Below are 22632 nucleotides of genomic sequence, written 5' to 3'. Positions count from 1 at the left end.
GAGCAAGAGTAGTCCATTTGGCCCTTCGAGCCTGCTCCGGCATTCATTATGATCATGGCTGATCATCCAACTCAATAGCCTGTTCCTGCTTTCGTCCCATACCCTTTGATCTCTTTAGACCCAAGAGCTATATCTAACTCCTTCTTGAAAACATACAATGTTTTGGCCTCAACTGCTTTCTGTGGTAACAAATTCCACAGGCTCACCACTCTCTGGGTGAAGAAATTTCTCCTCATCTCAGTCCTGAAAGATTTACCCCATATCCTTAGACTATGACCCCTGGTTCTGGACTCCCCCACCATCGGGAACATCCTTCCTGCATCTACCCTCCCAAGTCCTGTTAGAATTTTATAGATTTCTATGAGATCCCCCCTCACTCTTCTGAACTCCAACGAATATAATCCTAACCAACTCAATCTCTCCTCATACGTCAGTCCCGCCATCCCAGGAGTCAGTCTGATAAACCTTCGCTGCACTCCCTCTATAGCAAGAACATCCTTCCTCAGATAAGGAGACGAAATCTGCACACAATATTCCAGGTGTGGCCTCACCAAGGCCCTGTATAATTGCAGCAAGACATCCCTGCTCCTGTACTCGAATCCTCTCATTATGAAAAACACAGGGCTTAGTGAGAGAGAAGAACTGAAAGAAATCAGTATTAGTAGAGAAATGGTGTTGGGGAAATTGATGAGATTGAAGGCCGATAAATCCCCAGGGCCTGATGGTATGCATCCCAGAGTACTTAAGGAAGTGGCCCTAGAAATAGTGGATGCATTGGTGGTCATCTTCCAAGATTCTATAGACTCTGGAACAGTTCCTACAGATTGGTGGGTAGCTAAATGTAACCCCACTATTTAAAAAGGGAGGTAGAGAGAAAGCAGGGAATTATAGACCTGTCAGCCTGATGTTGGTCGTGGGGAAAATTCTAGAGTCCATTATCAAAGATTTTATCGCAGAGCACTTGGAGAACAGTGGTAGAATCGGACAGAGTCATCACGGATTTACGAAAGGGAAATCATGCTTGACAAAACTACTAGAATTCTTCGAGGATGTATCTAGTAGAGTTGATGAGGGAGAGCCAGTGGATGTGGTTTATTTGGACTTTCAGAAGGCTTTCGACAAAATCCCACATAAGAGATTAGCATGTAAAATTAAAGCGCATGGGATTGGGGGTAGTGTATTGCGATGGATAGAAAATTGTTTGACGGACAAGAAACAAAGTGTAGGGATAAATGGGTCTTTTTCCAAATGGCAGGCAGTGACTAGTGGGGCACCGCAGGGATTGGTGCTAGGACCCCAGCTATTCACAATATACATTAATGATTTAGATAAGGGAACTAAATGTAATATCTCCAAATTTGCAGATGACATAAAACTGGGTGCGAGGGTAAGTTGTGAGGAGGATGCAGAGAGGCTTCAGGGTGATTTGGACAAGTTGAGTGAGTGGGCAAGTGCATGGCAGATGCAGTATAATGTGGATAAATGTGAGGTTATCTACTTTGGTAGCAAAAACAGGAAGGCAGATTATTATCTTAACGGCTATAAATTGAGAGAGGGGAATATGCAGCGAGACCTGGGTGTTCTCATACACCAGTCGCTGAAGGTAAGCAAGCAGGTGCAACAGGCAGTAAAAAAGGCAAATGGTATGTTGGCCTTCATAGCGAGAGGATTCGCGTACGGGAGCAGGGATGTCTTGCTGCAATTATACAGGGCCTTGGTGAGGCCACACCTGGAATATTGTGTGCAGTTTTGGTCCCCTTATCTGAGGAAGGATGCTCTTGCTATAGAGGGAGTGCAGCGAAGGTTTACCAGACTGATTCCTGGGATGATGGGACTGACGTCTGGGGAGAGGTTGAGTCGGTTAGGATTATATTCGTTGGAGTTCAGAAAAATGAGAGGGGATGTCATAGAAATCTATCAAATTCTGACAGGACTTGACAGGGTAGATGCAGTAAGGATGTTCCCGATGGTGGGGGAGTCCAGAACCAGGGGTCATAGTCTAAGGATACGGGGTAAATCTTTCAGGACTGAGATGAGGAGAAATTTCTTCACCCAGAGAGTGGTGAGCCTGTGGAGTTCGTTACCACAGAAAACAGTTGAGGCCAAAACATTGTATGTTTTCAAGAAGGAGTTAGATATAGCTCTTGGGTCTAAAGGGATCAAAGGATATGGGGAGAAAGCAGGAACAGTTTACTGAGTTGGATGATCAACCATGATCATAATGAATGCCGGAGCAGGCTCGAAGGGCCTAATGGCCGACTCCTGCTCCTATTTTCTATGTTTCTATGTTTCTAACTATCGAATTCCCTCTCACTATTGCTTTTCCAATCTTCCTCATGCATGTGCCCCCCCCCGAAACACCACCACCCCATCCCCCAAACAGCTGAGCCAGCCATGGTGCTGTGGCCTTGGCTCTGGCTGCGGTCCCCAGACTGAATACTGATTGGAGAGTGAGATGCATTCAGGGTCTCTTGCATTACCTGCCTGGTCCTTCTTGACTTCCTGGAGATCACCCATTCCCTCTCTGCCTGCATATCCTTAAGCTGCGGGGTGACTACTTCCAGAAACATACTATTCACGTAGCTCTCAACCTTGCAGAGGCACTGCAGGGATGGCAACTGCCACTCAAGCTCTGAAACCCAGAGCTCGAGCTGCTCCAGGCAACAACACTTCCTGCATATGTAATTGTCCAGGACATGAGAAGTGTCCTTGAGTTCCCACATGTTACAGGATGTGCATTCCAGGTGACTGAGGATCCTTGCCATGCCTCAATTTATTTGACTAACTAAACTTAACAAAGATAAACTAACAACTTAGGCAAGGCTTATAAAGAAAAGCTCACCAGTCAGCACCCTACCTTGTGCTGATGATACTTTTAGTTGTTTTTACCTTGCTCCATGATGCTCAGGCTCACTCCACTCTCCACGCTGATCTCTCCCCACACTCCTTCAGCTACGTGCTCTTCACCTCCGAGCTCTCCAAACAACCAATCACATACCTGCTGACCTGTGATGTCACTCCTTGATTTTTTTTGTTGTTGATTTATTCTCACAACACTCTGACTCCTACTGACTGCCTATTGCCGCTTTTATTTGTAGTTTCCAGCAGTGTTTTCCTTCAGGCTCACTCTCATTCATTTCCCATTACTCGATCCAGCAGTGCTCCTGCTTTTTTTGGACTTTTTACATATTTGATAAGAAAGGAATCCTGCACATATTGTAAAATCTCCATTCCCTGTATCCTTTTTGCTACGTCTTCTTGTCAGTTTATTTGGAGTCGCTGAAATCTCCCGTCATTATTATTCTATGTCCTTTGCACATTTTACAGACTCACTAACATATTTCTTCCTCCACTTCCTTTCCATTATTAGGTGATCTATAGAATACTCCTATTAGCATTATCAATCCCCTCTTATGTTTTATTACATTCTGTTTCCAGCCTTATCTTAATTATGTCCCTCTTTTACTGCCATTATGTTATCTCTAATTAGCAGCTACCCCACCTCCTTCTGCCTTTCCTATTGCTTCTGATTATGTTATAAGCTACAATATTTAGTTGCATGTCCTGATTTTTATGTAGTCACACTTCAGTTAAACAATAATAACAACTTGCAATTTTATTTGGCTTTATAAATAGGGGCAGAGAGTACAAAAACAAAGAAGTTATGATAAACCCTTATAAAACACAGTTTTGGTCTCATGTTCAGTTCTGGGAGCCACACTTTCAGAAGGATGTTAAGGCATTAGAGAGGGTGCAGAAAAAATTCACGAGAATGGTTCCAGGAATGAGGAACTTCAGTTACGTGGATAGATTAGAGAATCTGGGTCTGTTCCCCTTGGAGATGAGAAGGTTAAGAAGACATTTGATAGAAGTGTTCAAATCATGATGGGTCTGGGCAGAGTAGATAGGGAGAAACTGGTCGAAGGATAAAAAACAGAGGACACTGATTTCAGATGATTGGCAAAAGAAGCAACAGCAACTTGAGGAAAAACTTTTTTGCACAGCGAGTGGTTAGGTTCTGGAATGCACTGCCTGAGAGTGCTGTGGTGGCAGAGTCAATTGATGCATTCAAAAGAGAACTGGATAATTACCTGAAGATAAAAATTTGTGGGGCTACGGAGAAAAGGCAGAGAAGTGGGACTAAGCGAGTTGCTCCTGCAGACAGCCAACACAGACACAATGGGTCGAATAGCCTTCTTCAGTGCTGTAACCATTTTCTGATTCTATGATATAGCAACATTAATATAGTAAAACATTGCAAGGTCCTTCACAGAAGCATTATCAAATAGAATTTGACATGGAGCTGCATAAGTTGATATTAGGAGGTAAGTTTTAATGAGTGCCTTAAAGGAGGAAAGAGAGGTAGAGAGGCTTGGGGATGGAATTCCAGAACTTAGAGCCTAGGCAGCTGAAAGCATGGCCACCAATGGTGGAGCGATTAGAATCAGGGATGTTCAAAAGCCCAGAATTGGAGGAGGACATATATCTTGGAGGGTTGTAGGGCTGGAAAAGGAACAGAGATAGGAATGAGTGAGGCCTTAGATGGATTTGAAAACAAGGATGAGAATTTTAAATTGAGACGTTGCTTAACTGGGAGCCACTAGGTCAGCGAGTACAGAAGTGATGGCTGAAAAGGATTTGGTCCGAGTTAGGAAATGAGTAGCAGAGTTTTGGATGACTTTTTGTTTATAGAGGTTGGAAGATGTGATGCAGGCCAGGAGTGTGTTGCAATATTCAAGTCTAGAGGTAACAAAGGCATGGATGAAGTTTTCAGCAGCAGATGAACAGAGGCAGGGGAAAAGTCAGGTGATGTTACAGGTGGAAATAAGCAATCTTAGTGAAGACACAAATATATGGTCAGAATCTCACCTTGGGTCAAATATGACCACAAGTTTATGAACAGTCTGGTTGAGTAGGGAAAGAGAGAGATGGATGAATGGAGTTGGTGGTTGGGAAGAGAATTTGTGGCGGGGACCGAAGACAATGGGCTGAATTTTACCAGCTCCTCGAAGCATGGGTTGCGGCAGGGGGGCCTGTAAAATTCTGCCGGGAGAGGCCCGCCTCGATCCCTGATGTCTAGAAGGCCCTGCCGCATATTACCGGCGGCGGGGGATCTCGGTGTGGCCCCCCTCCCCCCCACCACCACTTGGCTGTGGAGCCTTCATCTAAATATTCAAATGAACATTAATAAGATGCAAATGACCTTACCTGCTGGCGGACGGCAGTCCATGCTTATTGCAACTCGCGAGCCTTCAGAACTCAGTATGGAGTTCTGAGGCGAGCAACTCGTGGGGAGGGGGGAGGAATAAAATTATCAGGGCGGGGGGGGGAGGTGGGGGAGTGGGGAAACGTAAACCTATTGGATGTGGGAATGGTGGGAAGGGGTTGAAGGGCAAAAATGGAGAGGTTTGGGTAGAAGTTTTGTGCTGGGAGTAAAATACATTACAAACACAACAGACAGTAAACACACCATTGTGGGGGTTGGGAAAGGGCCTGCATATTTTAATTTTTTATTTGAAATAAAAATTTTCCTACACCGCTTTAAATATTTAAATTTACCTGAAGGGCTTGGAGTCCTTTAAAAATGGCGTTTTGCCTGAGCGGTGGCGCCGGACACCGTTGCTGGGGATGTGGCGGCTGCCCCCTCTATGTCATCGGGGGCGCCCACTCCATCCCCTTCCTTTAAATCAGCCTGTGTGTAATATCGCGGGGGCTGTGCGGTGGTACTTCCATGTCGGAAGGCTATTGCTTTCACAGCGCGTCGCCGCGGAGCGTGGCGTGCTGATAATATTCAGCCCAATGACTCCAGTCTATTTTTATATTAATTTTTGGGTTTTATCTGCTGTCGGCTGGGTTTTCAGAGCACTGGGGAATCCAGCAGCTTCCATGAGGTGAGGACTTTGTGGATTCAGGAGATAAGTGCCTTCACACCTACCTCCTAATCCAGGAGGCCTGAGGAACCTCTGCAATTGCTCACCCCACTCCCCCCATAACAGCCTTTCTCACCTGGCATTGATCACACCAGGAGGCCTCTGGCCTCCCCCCACACCTGGCTCCCGATCTCTGGTCCCCCTCCCTGAGGCCTCCAATTCCCCCCCCCCATTCCAAGCCCTAAGCCCTCCACGCACCCTCCCATGGCTCCAACTCCCCCACTAGACCAGGCCACGACTCCCCCCCATTATGCCCCTATCCACCCGCCCCGTCCAGATCTTGATTCCCCATTGTTGCCAGGCCCTAATAGACCCCCACCAGGCCCCGATCCTGCCTCACCAGGACCTGACCCTACCACTTGGCCCTGATTCCCATCAAACCCTAATCCACCCAACCCCCCAAGCCTCTGATCCATGCCCCAACAGGCTCCAATCCCCCACATCAGGCCCCAAATCCTCCCCACCCACCTGAGGCCTCCATTCACCTCCCAACATGCCCTATCCCCCCACCTTCCCCACAACCAGGCCCCAAAACACTCCCAATAACAGGTCCCGGTTCTACACCCACCCTGAGGCTTCCAATGTCCCCCTACTAGAAGGCCTCCAACTTTCTCCCAGCCCGAACCCTGCCCCTCCCCCATTCCCAGCGTAGAATTACCTGCTGCTGTGGTCATCAGTGACCAGCTCCCTATCCGCCTGAAGGACAACCTAATGAGGCTGGGTCTCTGGCCAGGGAACTAATCCATGATGTCAGAGGCAGGAATCCTGAATTGTGGTTCCCTTCGACTTTCTGACTGACTCACTCACTACAGGTCAGGTAAAATTGTCTCTCTTAAATGTAACGTTTACATGCATAATCTAGTAAAATTGACCCTATTTTGAACCGATATTGACTGGTAAATCTGGATATTACAATTTGAAGATAGTATTCCATAATTGTTAGTAATAATTGGATAATGTTTTGCCAGTTGCAAATACAGCAAATACTTGAGTGTAAAGAATGTTAATTTAGCATGTGTTTTTGGCATACTCAATGTCAATATTTGGTTGGCCGGGCATGCCTATTCACATCATTTTAATCTGCTTGTTCTTTGGGTTTGACTAAAAATTGATCTGATTTCCTTTTGGATATTCTCTGCACTATGCTATTCTAAAAGTTTGCATTTCTAAATATGGAGAAGTTAGGCTAAGTTTTGCCCACGACTTCATTGGTTTATACCAGTGACCTCTAATTCCCTACCAGCATATATTTTTGCAAAATGACCAAATATACTTTGTGTATTCTCTTATATCGTTTTGACAACTTGGAATCTCTCCATGTCAGTGGTGTGAGCAATCAACACAAAGCACAATGTTCTTCCCTGAATCTTTTCTATTGTTTCAATACTTCACAAAGTACAATGACCCTATTTGGATGTCAACACACAAAGCAAACCTGGACGCATGTATACGTTCTCTAATGCTTTACAAAGTATCACTAGCATTGTCTTAGATTTGTATTCTTTGTATGTCCTTCGACCCCAATGTTTCATTTGCCTTTGAAACTGTACACTGATAATCAATGATTAGCCAATACTGTAACAAGATATAACCTTTCTATGTCAGATATACATATCTTGCACATACCAAAGATACTCAAGAAAAAAAAAATCAGTCATTTCCTGATAGTTTTTCTGACCTTGATAATTTGGACTCTTCGTCTTTTGGAGCATTGCCAATCTGCAAAAGCATTCACTAGCAATTCGTGTTCAACTGACCCTTCATTGTGCCTATTTAAGCCAGAGGAAATAGTTTAGTAGCAGCCTCAAATGGGCAGGCCAAGTGAAATACAACTTTATCATAGCAACTGAACATCACAACCTTGCTTCTGACCCAGAATACCTGCGAATATTGCTATGAGAAATCAGACTGTGTGTTATGTATATTCAGTATTAAATGCCATCTGTGGTTCATCTGCTCAATTGCGAAGGCTCTCTAGATCTTTCTGAATTTTATGCATTTCCCTGGACATTGTCATCCATTGTTAGACAGTCAAATTACTTAAGAATTTGGTGGTTGGTGAATGATTAATACTATGAATGGAAATGATTTTTTAGATTTGAAGCAGGATTGATCAAATGTGAATTGATCTTTAAAAGAACTTTATTATACAAACACAACTTTATGATTTGTTATGAATAAACATAAAATTTCTCAAATCACAGAATTCAATATAGAAAATCATCTTCAATTTATTGTTTTAAACTATCTTAAAAAAAACTCCAATTCCTTCTGGCACTGTACAGTAATCAAGCATTTTGTCCTGATTATTACATTCTGTATGAAAGGGATGTTCCCTTCATTAACTGGTTGACAAATCTATATCCATTTGTTTATATGCTGATGTAAATTATGATCGAACACATTGCTGCAGCACTTCTATGTCACTTTCTGATTAAGGTACTATTTAGTTATAACAGTGCTTAATTATTACTTTAATAAGATCTAAAAGGATGATTATATGCCTTCCATGTATCTGATCTAAACCAACAATAATTTCTCCTAGGTAGAAATTTTGTCAGGTAAGACAAATCATCTTGTTGATTATAACATTGTGGCAATGCCATTTAAGTACATAATTGTCTCAAAAAATAATCATGCTGATTAAAATCATAGTTTCCATATAGGTTTTGCTATAAATTAGCGTGAAAATTTCCCACATGTAGAATTTTTCGAAATGCCAAATGCAAAATATTTACGTGAATTTATTTCATATATAAAACTGACAAAGATCCAGCTTTTGTAAGGACTGTTCACAATTAAAAAAAAGATACTATAAGGGTTTCAGTGTTTAAATAATGAGTGTACCTAACCAGTTAAACAACCAGGAAATGATGTGCAGCTGTGACAGTGATACAATGGAGTTGATTTTAGCTTAGTTCATGCAGGGCCTGAAGCACACAGAGCACACAGTGAGGCCTCTTCAAATTTAACTTCCAGCACCTCATTTAAACATTTTACATTTGTTTCCCACCTGAAGCTGCTAGACAAGATGCCAGTATCAGCAGGTGGGATCCAGATGCCACCAGGGACCCAAGGGAATGGTCCCTGGCATAAGGCAAGTGCTGGAGCGGGGGGATGGGGTTGGGGAGGAGGGGTTTGCCAAGCCAATGCAGGTCAGGGGATGGAGAATCAAGATGAGCAGGCCCAAGGACTCATTGCAGAGCTAGGAATCCTTCTGGCCCACAAAGATTCTGCATTAAAATAAAATTTTTATCTGGCCATGATTCAGCTGTCAGGGTTGGCTGTGTACAAGTCTCCTTCATGCCAAAGTTAAAACGCTGTCATGGCACCAATGATGTCAGTAAGTTAAGAATTTTAGATTTTAAATTAGGCCCCCACTTACCTACAGCGGGAACCTTGGCTGACTTCAAAGTTGGTGAAGATATAATGGCACCGGGTAAAAACAGTGCCAGTTCTGATGAAGGGTCACTGACGTGAAATGTTAACTCTGCTTCTCTCCACAGATGCTGGAGACCTGCTGAGTATTTCCAGCATTTCTTGTTTTTATTTAAAAACAGTGCAGGGTTTGATGTTACAGTCAAAATTAATCTCAGGAGAAAGTATTATTACACTTTGAGTCCACACCCATTACCTAAAGAAGTACTTTATACCAATATGTAATAATTGGGTCTTTTGTTACTGTTGAAGGAAAATGTTCTAAACCTTTTTTCCTTTTTCATTTGAAGGTATTTATATAGAATTAATTTGAAAAGTGGATGCTGAACTGAAGTCTGCAATGTAGTTGCTTGCAGAAGATGCCTCTTAAGATGCTTTCACATGACAACTTTAGCATTGGTGTAATTTCTGTTGTGGTTAACTTTGGAATTCGGGCCCAACTGAACTCCATAGCAAAACAGGGTGAGTGCTCCCTGGTTGACAGATTCTCGCACCATTTCCATTTGCTACCACATGGCGTGTTAATCAAGTGTGAGGTCAAACCATGTGTAAAAAAGCCTAAGGGGATGCTTGGATCTTCTAAGCACATTTTACACCTATCTGAAATTAATTCGAATAAGCCTAGATGCTGGTATTGTACATTCTAAACTCTTCTTTGGCCTCCTTATCTCGAGAGACAATGGATAAGTGCCTGGAGGTGGTCAGTGGTTTGTGAAGCAGCGCCTGGAGTGGCTATAAAGGCCAATTCTAGAGTGACACGCTCTTCCACAGGTGCTGCAGAGAAATTTGTTTGTCGGGGCTGTTACACAGTTGGCTCTCCCCTTGCGCTTCTGTCTTTTTTCCTGCCAACTACTAAGTCTCTTCGACTCGCCACACTTTAGCCCCGCCTTTATGGCTGCCCGCCAGCTCTGGCGGACGCTGGCAACTGACTCCCACGACTCGTGATCAATGTCACAGGACTTCAGGTCGCGTTTGTAGACGTCTTTAAAGCGGAGACATGGACGGCTGGTGGGTCTGATACCAGTGGCGAGCTCGCTGTACAATGTGTCTTTGGGGATCCTGCCATCTTCCATGCGGCTCACATGGCCAAGCCATCTCAAGCGCCGCTGACTCAGTAGTGTGTATAAGCTGGGGATGTTGGCCGCCTCGAGGACTTCTGTGTTGGAGATACGGTCCTGCCACCTGATGCCAAGGATTCTCCGGAGGCAGCGAAGATGGAATGAATTGAGACGTCGCTCTTGGCTGACATACGTTGTCCAGGCCTTGCTGCCATAAAGCAAGGTATTGAGGACACAGGCCTGATACACTCGGACTTTTGTGTTTCGTGTCAGTGCGCCATTTTCCCACATTGTTTTGGCCAGTCTGGACATAGCAGTGAAAACCTTTCCCATGTGCTTGTTGATTTCTGCAACGAGAGACAGGTTACTGGTGATAGTTGAGCCTAGGTAGGTGAACTCTTGAACCACTTCCAGAGCGTGGTCGCCAATATTGATGGATGGAGCATTTCTGACGTCCTGCCCCATGATATTCATTTTCTTGAGGCTGATGGTTAGGCCAAATTCATAGCAGGCATCCGCAAACCTGTCGATGAGACTCTGCAGGCACTCTTCAGTGTGAGATGTTAAAGCAGCATCGTCAGCAAAGAGGAGTTCCCTGATGAGGACTTTCCGTACTTTGGACTTCGCTTTTAGACGGGCAAGGTTGAACAACCTGCCCCCTGATCTTGTGTGGAGGAAAATTCCTTCTTCAGAGGACTTGAACGCATGTGAAAGCAGCAGGGAGAAGAAAATCCCAAAAAGTGTAGGTGCGAGAACACAGCCCTGTTTCACATCACTCAGGATAGGAAAGGGCTCTGATGAGGAGCCACCATGTTGAATTGTGCCTTTCATATTGTCATGGAATGAGGTGATGATACTTAGTAGCTTTGGTGGGCATCCAATCTTTTCTGGCAGTCTGAAGAGACCATGTCTGCTGACGAGGTCAAAGGCTTTGGTGAGATCAATGAAAGCAATGTAGAGGGGCATCTGTTGTTCACGGCATTTCTCCTGTATCTGACGAAGGGAGCAGTACCCCAGGACATGCGCAATGCCAATATCATCACCCTCTATAAAAACAAAGGTGACCGTGGTGACTGCATTCTAAATTACAAGGAGAAGAATATGGCAGGAAAGCAAATTCCAGGTAGTGTAAAATAGCTACTAGTCTTGGACTGGTAACTTCAGTGTAAATGCATTCTTATTGAATACATTCTCGAAAATGCATTCTGAAATGCATTACTGAAGCCATCAGTGACTTTCTTAATTAGTAATGTAATGCAGTGAAGGTATATAGGGGCTGCAAAGTGCATATCTACACTATGTGACGACTCTATTTTTAAATCTCTGGAGGAGTAGGAAGAGGCAAGAAGTGGAGGAGTCTTTGGAATGTGTGCCACTCTCAAACCAGTACAGCTGGGACGACAACATCTTTAAGGATTGCAGTTCAGACCATAGCACCAAAATGGGCAAGGGACTGCACAAGAGTAAAAATGTAGTTGTTTTAGGAAATTCTATAGTTAGGGGGATAGACAGGCATTTTTGTTCCTATTATCGCACGTCCCACAAGGTGTGTTGCCTCCCTGGTGTCAGAGTAAAGGACATCATGAAGAAGGTGCAGAATATTCTGCACTGGGAAGGGAGTGAGCCAGAAGTTATGGTACACGTCGGTACTAATGACATAGCGAGGGCAGGTTTTGAAGTCCTACAGTCAGATTTTCAGGAGCTAGGGAGAAGTTAAAGACTTCAAAGGATTACTTCTAGCGTCGTGCACGAGCAAGAGTAAAAATAGGAAGATAGGGAGGATCAATGTGCGGCTTGAGGCATGGTGCTTCAGATTCTTGGGACATTGGGACCAGTTCTGTGGCAGGAGGCACTTATTCAAAAGGGACAGGTTGCACCTCAACAGGACTGGGACCAATGTCTTCACGGGGCGATTCACCAGTGTAGATGGGGAGGGTTTAAACTAAACTGGCAGGGGGATGGGCACCAGCATATAGAAGTAGAAAAGAGGAATAAGGTGCATAAAGTGAGAGTGCTTGATAGTACTAGAGAAGGAAGTAGTACCATATTAGATAGGAGTAGATTGAGAATGACTACAAGGAATACAAAGACAGGTTTCGAATGCATGTATGTAAATACACAAAGTATGGTGAATAAGGTTGATGAGCTGCAAGTACAAATAACTGTGTAGGAATATGATGTAGTGGGAGTAACTGAAACATAGCTTAAAAATGGTGAGGACTGGGTGCTTAATTTTCAAGTATACAAATGTTTAGAACAGTTGGGAAGACAAAAAGGGAGGTGGGGTAGCAGTACTGTAGGGAAGATATTGCATTTTTGGAACGAGAAGATGTCCTTGAGGGGGCAAAGACAGAATCCATTTGCTCAGAGTTGAGAAGCAAGAAAGACATGACGATGCTACTGGGGGTATTCTATCGGCCTCCATATAGTGAGAGAGTGATAAAGGGGCAAATCTGCAGGGAAATCACAGTGGTGTGCAAGAACTATAGAGTTGTGATATTGGAGCGCTTTAATTACACAAAGATCGATTAGAATAATGTTAGAGTAAAGGGTAAGGAGGGGAAGGAATTTCTGAAATGTGTTCTGGAGAACTTCCTTGACCAATATGTTCTTGGTCCAACTAGAAAGGAGGCCTTGCTAGATCTGGTGCTGGGGAATGATGTGGGCCAAGTGGACCAAATGTCTGTCAGGAAAACTTGGGTAAGAGTGATCATCGTAGCATATGGTTTTGATTAGTAATGGAGAAGAGAAAGGAACAATCTGAAGTAGGATTTCTAAATTGGAAGTGAACTAACTTCAATGTGATGAGAGGGGATCTAGACACGGTAAAATGGAACCAAAGACTGACAGGAAAAACTGTAATGGAACAATATTTGATCTTTAAGGAGGAGATGCTTCAGGTACAGGTATATTACAACAAGGGCAATAGGTAGGGGAATCAAAGGCAGGACTCCTTGGATGACAAGCAAGCTACAGAATATGATGAAACAGAAAAAGAGGGTGTTATGCATATCAGGTGAACTCTTCAAATAAGAACCAGGCCAAATACAATGTCAAAAGAGTGCAACTGAAGAGAAAAATAAAACTGGCAACGAGAGAATATGAGAATAGAATGGCAGTTAATATAATAGGGAACCCAAAAATTTTCAATTGGCATGTATATAGTAAGCCAATAGTAAGAGTGGTTCCTGTTAGGGGCAAAAAGACTGATATAGGCTTTAGAGGCTAAGGGCAAGGCTAGAATACTTAAATACTTTGTATCAATGTTAACTAAGGAAGAGGATGCTGACAAAGTATTGGTAGAAGCGGAGATGGTAGAGGTAATGGAAGAGGTGAAAACTGATAGGCAGGATGTACCAGAAAGGTTGACTATGTTTGGAGTGGATAGGTTGCCTGGTCCGGATGGCTTGCATCCCAGGTTGCTAAAGGAAGTTGTGGTGGAGATAATGGAAGGCTTGCCATCATCTTCCAATCTTCTCTAGATATGGAGGAGGTGCCAGAGGATTGGAGAGTGGCAAATGTGACACCCTTATTCAAGAAAAGGTGTAAGGACGTTCCTGGTAACTACAGGCTGATAATTTCAACATCAGTGGTGGGTACAATTTTAGAAACAATAATCAGGGAACATCATTAGGCACTTGGAGAGGTTTGAGTTTATTAAGGACAGCCAGCACCGATTTGTAAAAGGCACATTGTGCTTGGCTAATCTAATTGAATTTTTTGATGAAGTAACAGAGAAGATTGATGAAGGGAATGCAATGGATGCTGTCTGTATGGATTTTAAGAAACCGTTTGACAAAGTGCCACAAAAAAGGCTGTATAATAAAATTGAGGTTCGTGGAATAGGTGGGTCAGTATCAGCTTGGATAAATATTGACATAAGGACAGAAAATAGTGAGTTGTGGTAAATGGTTGTTTTTCAGACTGGAGAATGCAAGACAGTGGTTCTCCCCAAAGGTCAGTGCTAGGACCACTGCTTTTTTGATAACATTCCAAAATTAGCTAATCATATCAAACTTGGAAGTGTAACAAACAGTGAGGCTGACACAAATTGACTTCAACAGGACATAGGATAGCAAAATGGGCAGACGAGTGGCAGATGAAATCTATACTAAGAAGTGTGAGGTGATGCATTTTGGCAGAAGGGATAGGGAGAGGCAATATAGACTTAATGGCACACTTCTAAAGAGTGTGCAGGGACAGAGAGACCTGAGGGTTCGTGTGCATAGATCTTTGAAGGTCACAATGAGAGAGTAAATAGCAAAGCAAATGGGATCTTGGGCTTCATAAATAGAGGTACTGAGTACAAAAGGAGACACGTTATGCAGACCTTTATAAAATTCTAGTTAAGCCACAACTAGAGTATTGCATCCATTTCTGGTCACCTCACTTTAAGACGGTGCAAGGACCCTTGACAGGGTCCTTGAATGCTCTAGAACTAGCCACACCCTTCACCAAACTGTTCCAGTGCAGTTACAATGCTGGCATCTACCTAACAAAATGGAAAATTGCCCAGGTTTGACCTGTCCACGAAAAGCGGGACAAATCCAATCTGGCCAATTACAGCCCCATCATCATCAACAAAGTGATGGAAGGTGTCATTAACAGTGCGATCAAGCAGCACTTATGCACCAATAACCTGCTGACCAATACTCAGTTTGGGTTTCAGCAGGATCACTGCAAACCTTTTTACAGCCTTGGTAAAAGAGCTTAAGTCCGTTCATGAGGTGAGAGGAGATTTACCAGAATAATTCCAAGGATGAAGGATTTTAGGTACAAGGTTAGGTTGGAGAACCTACGGTTGTTCTCCTTGGAGCAAAAGAGATTGAGGGGAGATTTGATAGAGGTTATGACAGGTTTAGATAACATAGGCAAAGAAAAGCTGTTCCAATTAGCTGATAGTACAAGGACTAGGGGACACACAATTAAGGTTTTGGGCAAGAGGTGCAGGGGGATGTGAGGATGAATTTTTTTATGCAGTGAGTACGCAATGACTTTGAAATTACTGCCTATGAGAGTGGTGGAAGCGCAAACGATCAATAAATTGGATGGGCACTTGAGGGAAACAAACTTGCAGGGCTAGGGGAATACAGCGGGGAAATGGGACTAACTGGATTGCTGTACGGAGAGCTGACATGGAATTGATCGACCGAATGGCCTCCTTCTGTGCTGTAATGATGCTATGACATCCAGTGGACTATGATACAGAAACAATAAAAAGGGAAAACAATGACTATGCTTAACTTCATTTCATCCAATCATGAAATCTATTAACTCTATTTGAGGCAGATAAATAATGCAGAGGGTAGAATTGATAATTAAATGTTTGCAGTATTCTACTGGTGGAGTGATATGAACATTACAGATGATAGCAGGAACCACTGCTTGAATTAAGATAAGATTTTGTTTTCAGCGTGGAATAATTATCAAATGTCATCGATTCCCATGTTCCTCTGAATCCAGTCTTGGAACTTTGTGATTCGTGTGTAAACTCCAGGGTGCCCATACCGACCACATCCTTGCCCCCAGCTCACAATTCCTGCCAGAAACCACTTTCCTGATGGTTCTTCACAGGCCAATGGTCCTCCAGAATCACCCTACAGAGAACAAGAAAAATAACACACAAATGTGTAGCTCTTTCAAACCAAGAGTTTAGTATTTCTACGCAATAACTACGTAAGCAAGGTTTCAAAAAACATCCATCCTCTGTTCCTTATATTCTGTTTCTAGACCATTTGAAAAAATAAATGTCATCAATAAAGAAATGATTACAGTAAAAATTATTTTAAAATGCACTTAACAGCTATTGTACAAGCAATTCGCAACTATCATGAAGGGTCAGGGCTGGCCAAAATGTTAACTCGTGTTTTTTTTCAGATGCTGACTGATCTGTGTTTATCAGTATTCAAATCTTCAGGTTTTTCTTAAAGTAAGATTTCTAGTTCTCTTTTTAATTGTTTCTTTTTTAGAAGATATTTTAAATGCCTAGTTGTGTGACTCGCTGGAAGCTGGCAGTGCAGCTATTATAAAAAAAAGTTAACTCCCGTTCACTAGTAACAGTGTAACATGTCCTTTGTGTTACGACCTCAGTAGAGACCTTTAACTTCAAAACAAGAGATATGAAGTTCCCAGACCGATTAAAGAATGACACAACAGGATTGCAGGTTTTAAGACTTTTACTATAACAATCAAACTATCAACATGAACTAAGCAGTACTTAGTAAGTAGCTAATACACAAAGGGCTGAATTTTAGCTTAGACGGGCGAGACTTCGCCACCGACATAAAAGTCAGTGGCGAACCCGCATCCGCCCGGCCCGGGGATCCGACCCACATTTTATGGGTCCCCGGGCTTTAATTGTTCCGAGGCGGGATTTCACCCGCTTGAGGGAGGAGGTCCCACCTCATTGAGCTGCCACTTTGGGCCGGCAGCTCTCAGTCCCAGCAGCGTCACCAGGAGCGGTGGCCACTACTGGGACTGCATCAGCCAAGGACACGTAGTCAGGACCGAGGTAAGTTTGTTTTGCCTCACTGGCCAGATCGGTCGCAGCCCGGCGAGGCAAGGGCGGTTGTTTGGGGGGAGGGTGGCCATCTTGGGTCCCTGGGGTGGGTTGAGAGGTGGGGGTGGCTCTCAATCGGGCAGCCTGTGCCCGACTGCCATGGAACCCCCCGGGGCGTGGAAAGGCCATCAGCTATCGCTGGGCAGGCTTTCACATCCCCAGCACGCCCGCTTGCCACGAGTAAAATACCCGTGGATGTGGGTGAAGGCCCTTACGTGGCCATTAAGTGGCCACTTAAGAGTCTCGATTAACCTGGGGTGGGCGGGCCGTTACCCAACCTCCACCCCGACCGCCGTAAAGTTCGCTGGAGGCAGGAGCGGAGCGGGAAGGCCTCCCGGAGCTTCCCACTCAATTTTACGCTGCCCTCCATACCACCAACAGGCTCACCAGGGTGGTGTAAAATTCAGCCCTGAATTACAGAAAATGTTATTTCTCATTAACTTATTAACACACTCAAAAACCCCACACCACATTTATACGTTACACATTGTTCTCATCGAAAAGGTATCCACGCAATTAAAAGTCCCCAAGTCTTCCCAGCTGTAATGGTTGGATCTCCCAGTGTCCTTCTCAAAGCCAACGTCCTCTTCATTCACTTCTTCCAAGCACATTCGACTGCACTTCTGTCAATAAGGCAATCTATGGTGACACTGTTGGTTTTTTTCTCCTCTGCAAAGCTTGAGCCTTCAAACAGGCCTTTTGCTGTATCAGTGATCTGAGAGCAGTTCTCTCCTCAGAAACAGCTCACAGGTCTCTTCCTCTCTTGCTGTCTTTAGGCTGCACAGCTGACTGCTGGTCTTTGCTTCTTCCTTTCAAACCAAGACCTCGGAAAGCTTCTCGAGTTTATCCATATCAAAAATCAATAGTCATCTGCCTTTGATAATTCTCAGATAACATAAGTCTGACCATAGCAAAACCAACTGGGCCTTCCCTTGTTTCTAGGTGTTAAAAACTGAAAATTGCATTTAAGAGCCTCTGTCTCCCTGCTTACAATCTGTGATTCTGGGAGAGTGAAACCCAATGTCCTTTAGAAGTTACAACGTTGAACCCTGTTTTCAAAAGGATCTTTGATCTGGGTTCCTTGTTTTCATGGTAACCAAGACCCCTGGCTTGTCTCTGGACAGATTTTGAATGAGGTCACATGTTTTCTCCGAATGTCCATTTTACACTGCATTAAAAACCACTGTTTTTAAAACATAACCAAACAACAAAGACCAGCATTTATAACACCTCCCCACTATAAATATAAAAATCATTGCCGTGGTAATGATTTTTCTACAACATTGTTGACATATAACATTTCAATCACTAACATGTTACATATCCCACAGATAACAACAGTATTACCATATCACTGAGGTGTTTCCCTGTATTATACCCTTTCTTTAAATTTTGGACATAGCATCAGCAATTACATTGCTCTTTTCTGCAACATGTGCAGTTTTTAGGGTAAATGGTTGCAATATTAAACTCCACCAGCACTGGAATAATCCAGCATTGTTGGTCTTGAATTTCTCTAAATGCCTAAATTCCCTAAATACCTTAATGAGTTATGTTCAGTATAAACGGATATTTCGCACTTTATCAATACAATCCTCAAGTCATGGGATTTAGTTACTGCATTGACTTTCCAATATTCAATACAGAATCTTTTGAAACCATCTGACTTTGGTTCCAGCTCAACTGGAGAACTCCAGCTACTTTGACTGGGTTTGTATCATTCTTTAGTAAATATTGAACCTCTTCTCTGACCTGAATCAATTTATCAGGATTGAGTTGACAAGGATTCTGTTTAACGGGTGTAGCTGTCTTGACATCAACCCCATGAAGAGCCACAGGATTTAGATTTGGCTGATCTGCAGATATGGCTTTAAACTCTTTTAATAGCTCAGCTATGTCTTTTTATGTTGTTCAGAAGGATAGAGTCGAACTGTATCTAAACTTTCTAACACTTCTGTGTTTGCCAGTTTCACTGCAGGGGGTTCAACTTGAGAATTCTTGGTCTCTGTTTCTTCAGAGGGGGAGGCAGTGGTGTAGTGGTAATGTCATTGAGCTAGTAATCCAGAGGCCCAGGCGAATGCACTAGTGACATGGATTCAAAACCCACCATGACAGCTGGTGAAATTTAAAATTCAATTAATTAATAAATTAAATTAATTAATCAAAAACAATCTGGAATTGAAAGCTAGTCTCAGTAATGGTGCCATGAAACTATCATGGATTGTTGTAAAAACCCATCTCGTTCACTAATGTCCTTCAGGGAAGGAAATCTGCCATTCTTACCTTTTCTGGCCTACATATTTGGCGGCACAGTGGCGCAGTGGTTAGCACCGCAGTCTCACAGCTCCAGGGACCCCAGTTCAATTCTGGGTACTGCCTGTGTGGAGTTTGCAAGTTCTCCCTGTGACCGTGTGGGTTTTCGCCGGGTGCTCCGGTTTCCTCCCACAGCCAAAGACTTGCAGCTGATAGGTAAATTGGCCATTGTAAATTGCCCCTAGTGTAGGTAGGTGGTGGGGAATATGGGATTACTGCAGGGTTAGTATAAATGGGTGGTTGTTGGTCGGCACAGACTCGGTGGGCCGAAGGGCCTGTTTCAGTGCTGTATCTCTATATAAATAAATAAATATGACTCTAGACCCAATGTGGTCAATTCTTAACTTCCCTCTGAAATGGCCTAGCAAGTCACTCAGTTGTCAAGGGCATCTAGGGATGGGCCACAAATGCTGGCCTTGCCAGCAACGCCCACATCCCATGAATAAAAAAAATCCCGCTCATTAAAAGTAACACTATCCTTATCCCATTTTCTTTTTATTGCCATGCATTTACTGTCTGGCAATATTCACAGTCATAATATCTTTTCAACATATTCACATGACACACCCTTTGACTTTTCTGTCTATCTGGCGTACTAACCAAATAGTTCACCTCATTGAATTTCCTCTTCATGAAGTAAGGTCCACTGAACCTAGCTTTCAATGATTCCCCAGGCAAAGGCAACAATGCTAGCACCCTCCAGGTTAAAAACTACATGCCTTAGCTGCTGTATCTGCTTGGGTTTTCATTACTTGCTGAGAAACCTTGAGATGTTCTCTGCCACATCACAAGCTTTTGAAAGTATCTCTCAAAAATCTGACACATTATCAAAGAGGGTAGTTTCCTCCTCCTGTGCTAAAAATCTCTCCTTAATGAGTTTAAGGGGACCCTTCACTTCATGCCCATAGACCAATTTGAATGGACTTAAACCTGTAGACTCATTTGGTGTGTCCCTGGTGGCAAATGATAAATGATATCCCCTTATCACAATCTTGAGGATACTCAAAACAATAAGCCTTAATCATACTCTTTAGAGACTGGTGATATCCTTCCAAAGCACCTTGTGACTGTGAGTAGTAAGTGGATGATTTGAGCTGCTTATCTCCAAAATTACACATTGACCTCTTGAAATTTGACCTCTGGTCCAACTGAATTTCTTTTGGTAACTCATAGAGTGAAAAACTGAATCAAACCCTCAATGAGAAATTTTGCTGTGATTTTTTTTCAAGGGTATAGCCTCTGAAAACCGAGTGGACAAATCCATGATGGTAGGAGAAATTTGTGACCTGACTTAGTTGTGGGTAATCCACAAGAACCCTATTGAACAGTTCTTCAAAAGCAGGTTTCAATATTAATGGGGCTGGCTTAATTGAAGGCTGTGGCTTCCCAATCATCTGACATGTATGATATGTCTTACAGGAGTCGACCGCATCTGTGTGCAGCATCGGCCACTAAAATTGCATCATTACCCTAGCCCTGTGCCTTCTGAATACCCGAATGATCCGCAACTGGAAGTTCATGGTCAATTCTCAAAATTTCACTGTGGTAGCAAGGAGGGACAACAATTTGATGGACGACACCCTAATCATCATGAGCAGGCCTTTGTGGAGATCTCCACTTTCTCATTAGAATGTCATTCTTAACATACTAACAATCAGGGACCTTTTCAGCTTCTGCCTCAGAGCGCACCATTTGAGACAAGTTTCTTCAAGCTGCCTCAATCAAAGACGACCTGCTAAATAATTCAGCCTCAGTACTCAAATTCCTGAAAAAGGTTTCAACACTTGCCAAATCAAAAGCAGGAGTTAAATCAGATATATCTTCAAGCCTTCCTGCCAGCCCCTGTTCATGTAATTTAAACCTTTCTTTGTCCAGTACAAATTTCCTGGCTTCTCTTTCTCTTTGTAAGTCTCTTTCTTTTTCCTCCCTTTCTCTTTGATATTCAAATTCAAGGTTTCTTATTTTAAATTGTAATTGTCTGTCTCTTTTTCTTCCCTTTCTCTTTTGAAACTCAGCTTCTCTATCTCAATTTTGGCTAATTCCACTTGAACACTAGTGGAAACATCCTTTGCTTCCTCAAGCTTCAAGTGAAGAACCAACTCTAGGACCATCTCCACTTTCCTAGACCCCGAGCTCACACTAACTCCTGCATGTTCTGATATAGCAGCCAAATCGACCTATTCAACTGCCTCAATAAAATGAGAGTCAAATCTTTTATCTCAACAAATTCTTGTACTTTGATGGTACTCATGTTGATTTCCCACTGAACCCAGCCAAAATAAATGTGAAATCTTGTTTGCTTATACTCTGGAAAATTCCAGTGAACCGTTTTGCAACTTAATCATGAACAATTTGAATCCTGGACAAGCCCCCAATTTGTTATGACCACAGAAAAGACCGCCAACATTTTAAACAAGAGATATGAACTTCCCAGACCGATTAAAGATTACACCAGATAGCACGTTTTAAGTCTTTTACTACAACAACTAAACTAAAAATCAAAATTAACTAAACAGTACTTAGTAGGTAACTAATACACTAAATTACAGAGAAAGGTATTTCCCATTCCCATTGATCAGTTATCCTTTCAGTTAAAAGTCTCAAACTTCTCCCAAATGCAATGGGTTGTAACTCCCATTGTCCTTGTCATAGCCAACATCCTCTTTGCTTCCAAGCATATTCAACTGGACATCCGTTAATAAGGCAATCTTTGGTGACCCCATTGGTCTTTTCTCCTCTGCAAACTTTGAATTTTCGAACAGTGTTCAAATCTTAGCAGCCTTTTGCTGTATTTATCTGAGAGCAGCTGCCTCCCCAGAAACAGCTCACTGGTCTTTCTCTGTCTCTCTCTCTCTCTCTTTAGGCTGTACAGCTGACTGCTGGTCTTCGTTTCTTCCTTTCAGAGCCAGACCTAGAAAAGCCTCTTGAATTTATCCAGATCAAAAGTCAATACTTGTTTGCCTTTGACAATTTTCAGAGACCAGAAGTCTGACCATTGTAAAACCACCTAGGCCTTTGTTTCCAAGTGTTAAAAATTGCAACTTGAATCAGCATTTTAGAGCTTCTGTCTCCCTGTTTACAATCTGAGAGTTGGGGAGAGCAAAACCCATTGTCCTTTACAATCTGGTACCTGCTTTAAAAAAAAAAGGGCTTTGATTTGGGTTCCTTGTTCTCATGGTGACTCAGACGCCATGTCTCTGGGCAGATTTTGATTGAGGTCACATGTTTCCTCCAAATGCCCATTTGACACTGCATTAAAGATCACAATTTCTAAAACATAACCATACTACAAAGTCCCACGTTCGTAACACTTGCCTTAACCCGGATGGTCATA

General features: G+C 43.0%; 1 protein-coding gene across 1 annotated transcript in view; it reads right to left on the bottom strand.

Moving 5' to 3' along the window:
* Nucleotides 1-8136: 8136 nt before the first annotated feature.
* Nucleotides 8137-22632, bottom strand: part of LOC137374572 (suppressor of tumorigenicity 14 protein-like) — a 189135-nt gene continuing 174639 nt past the window's right edge. The window contains exon 19 of the mRNA XM_068040870.1: nucleotides 8137-16023. Within this exon, the coding sequence (XP_067896971.1) occupies nucleotides 15853-16023 (171 nt within the window). The 3' untranslated portion in view covers nucleotides 8137-15852. The remainder of the gene's footprint in view (nucleotides 16024-22632) is intronic.

This window comes from Heterodontus francisci, chromosome 10 (assembly GCF_036365525.1).
Source record: "Heterodontus francisci isolate sHetFra1 chromosome 10, sHetFra1.hap1, whole genome shotgun sequence".
Taxonomy (NCBI): domain Eukaryota; kingdom Metazoa; phylum Chordata; class Chondrichthyes; order Heterodontiformes; family Heterodontidae; genus Heterodontus; species Heterodontus francisci.
This window is presented reverse-complemented; position numbering and strand designations above follow the sequence as displayed.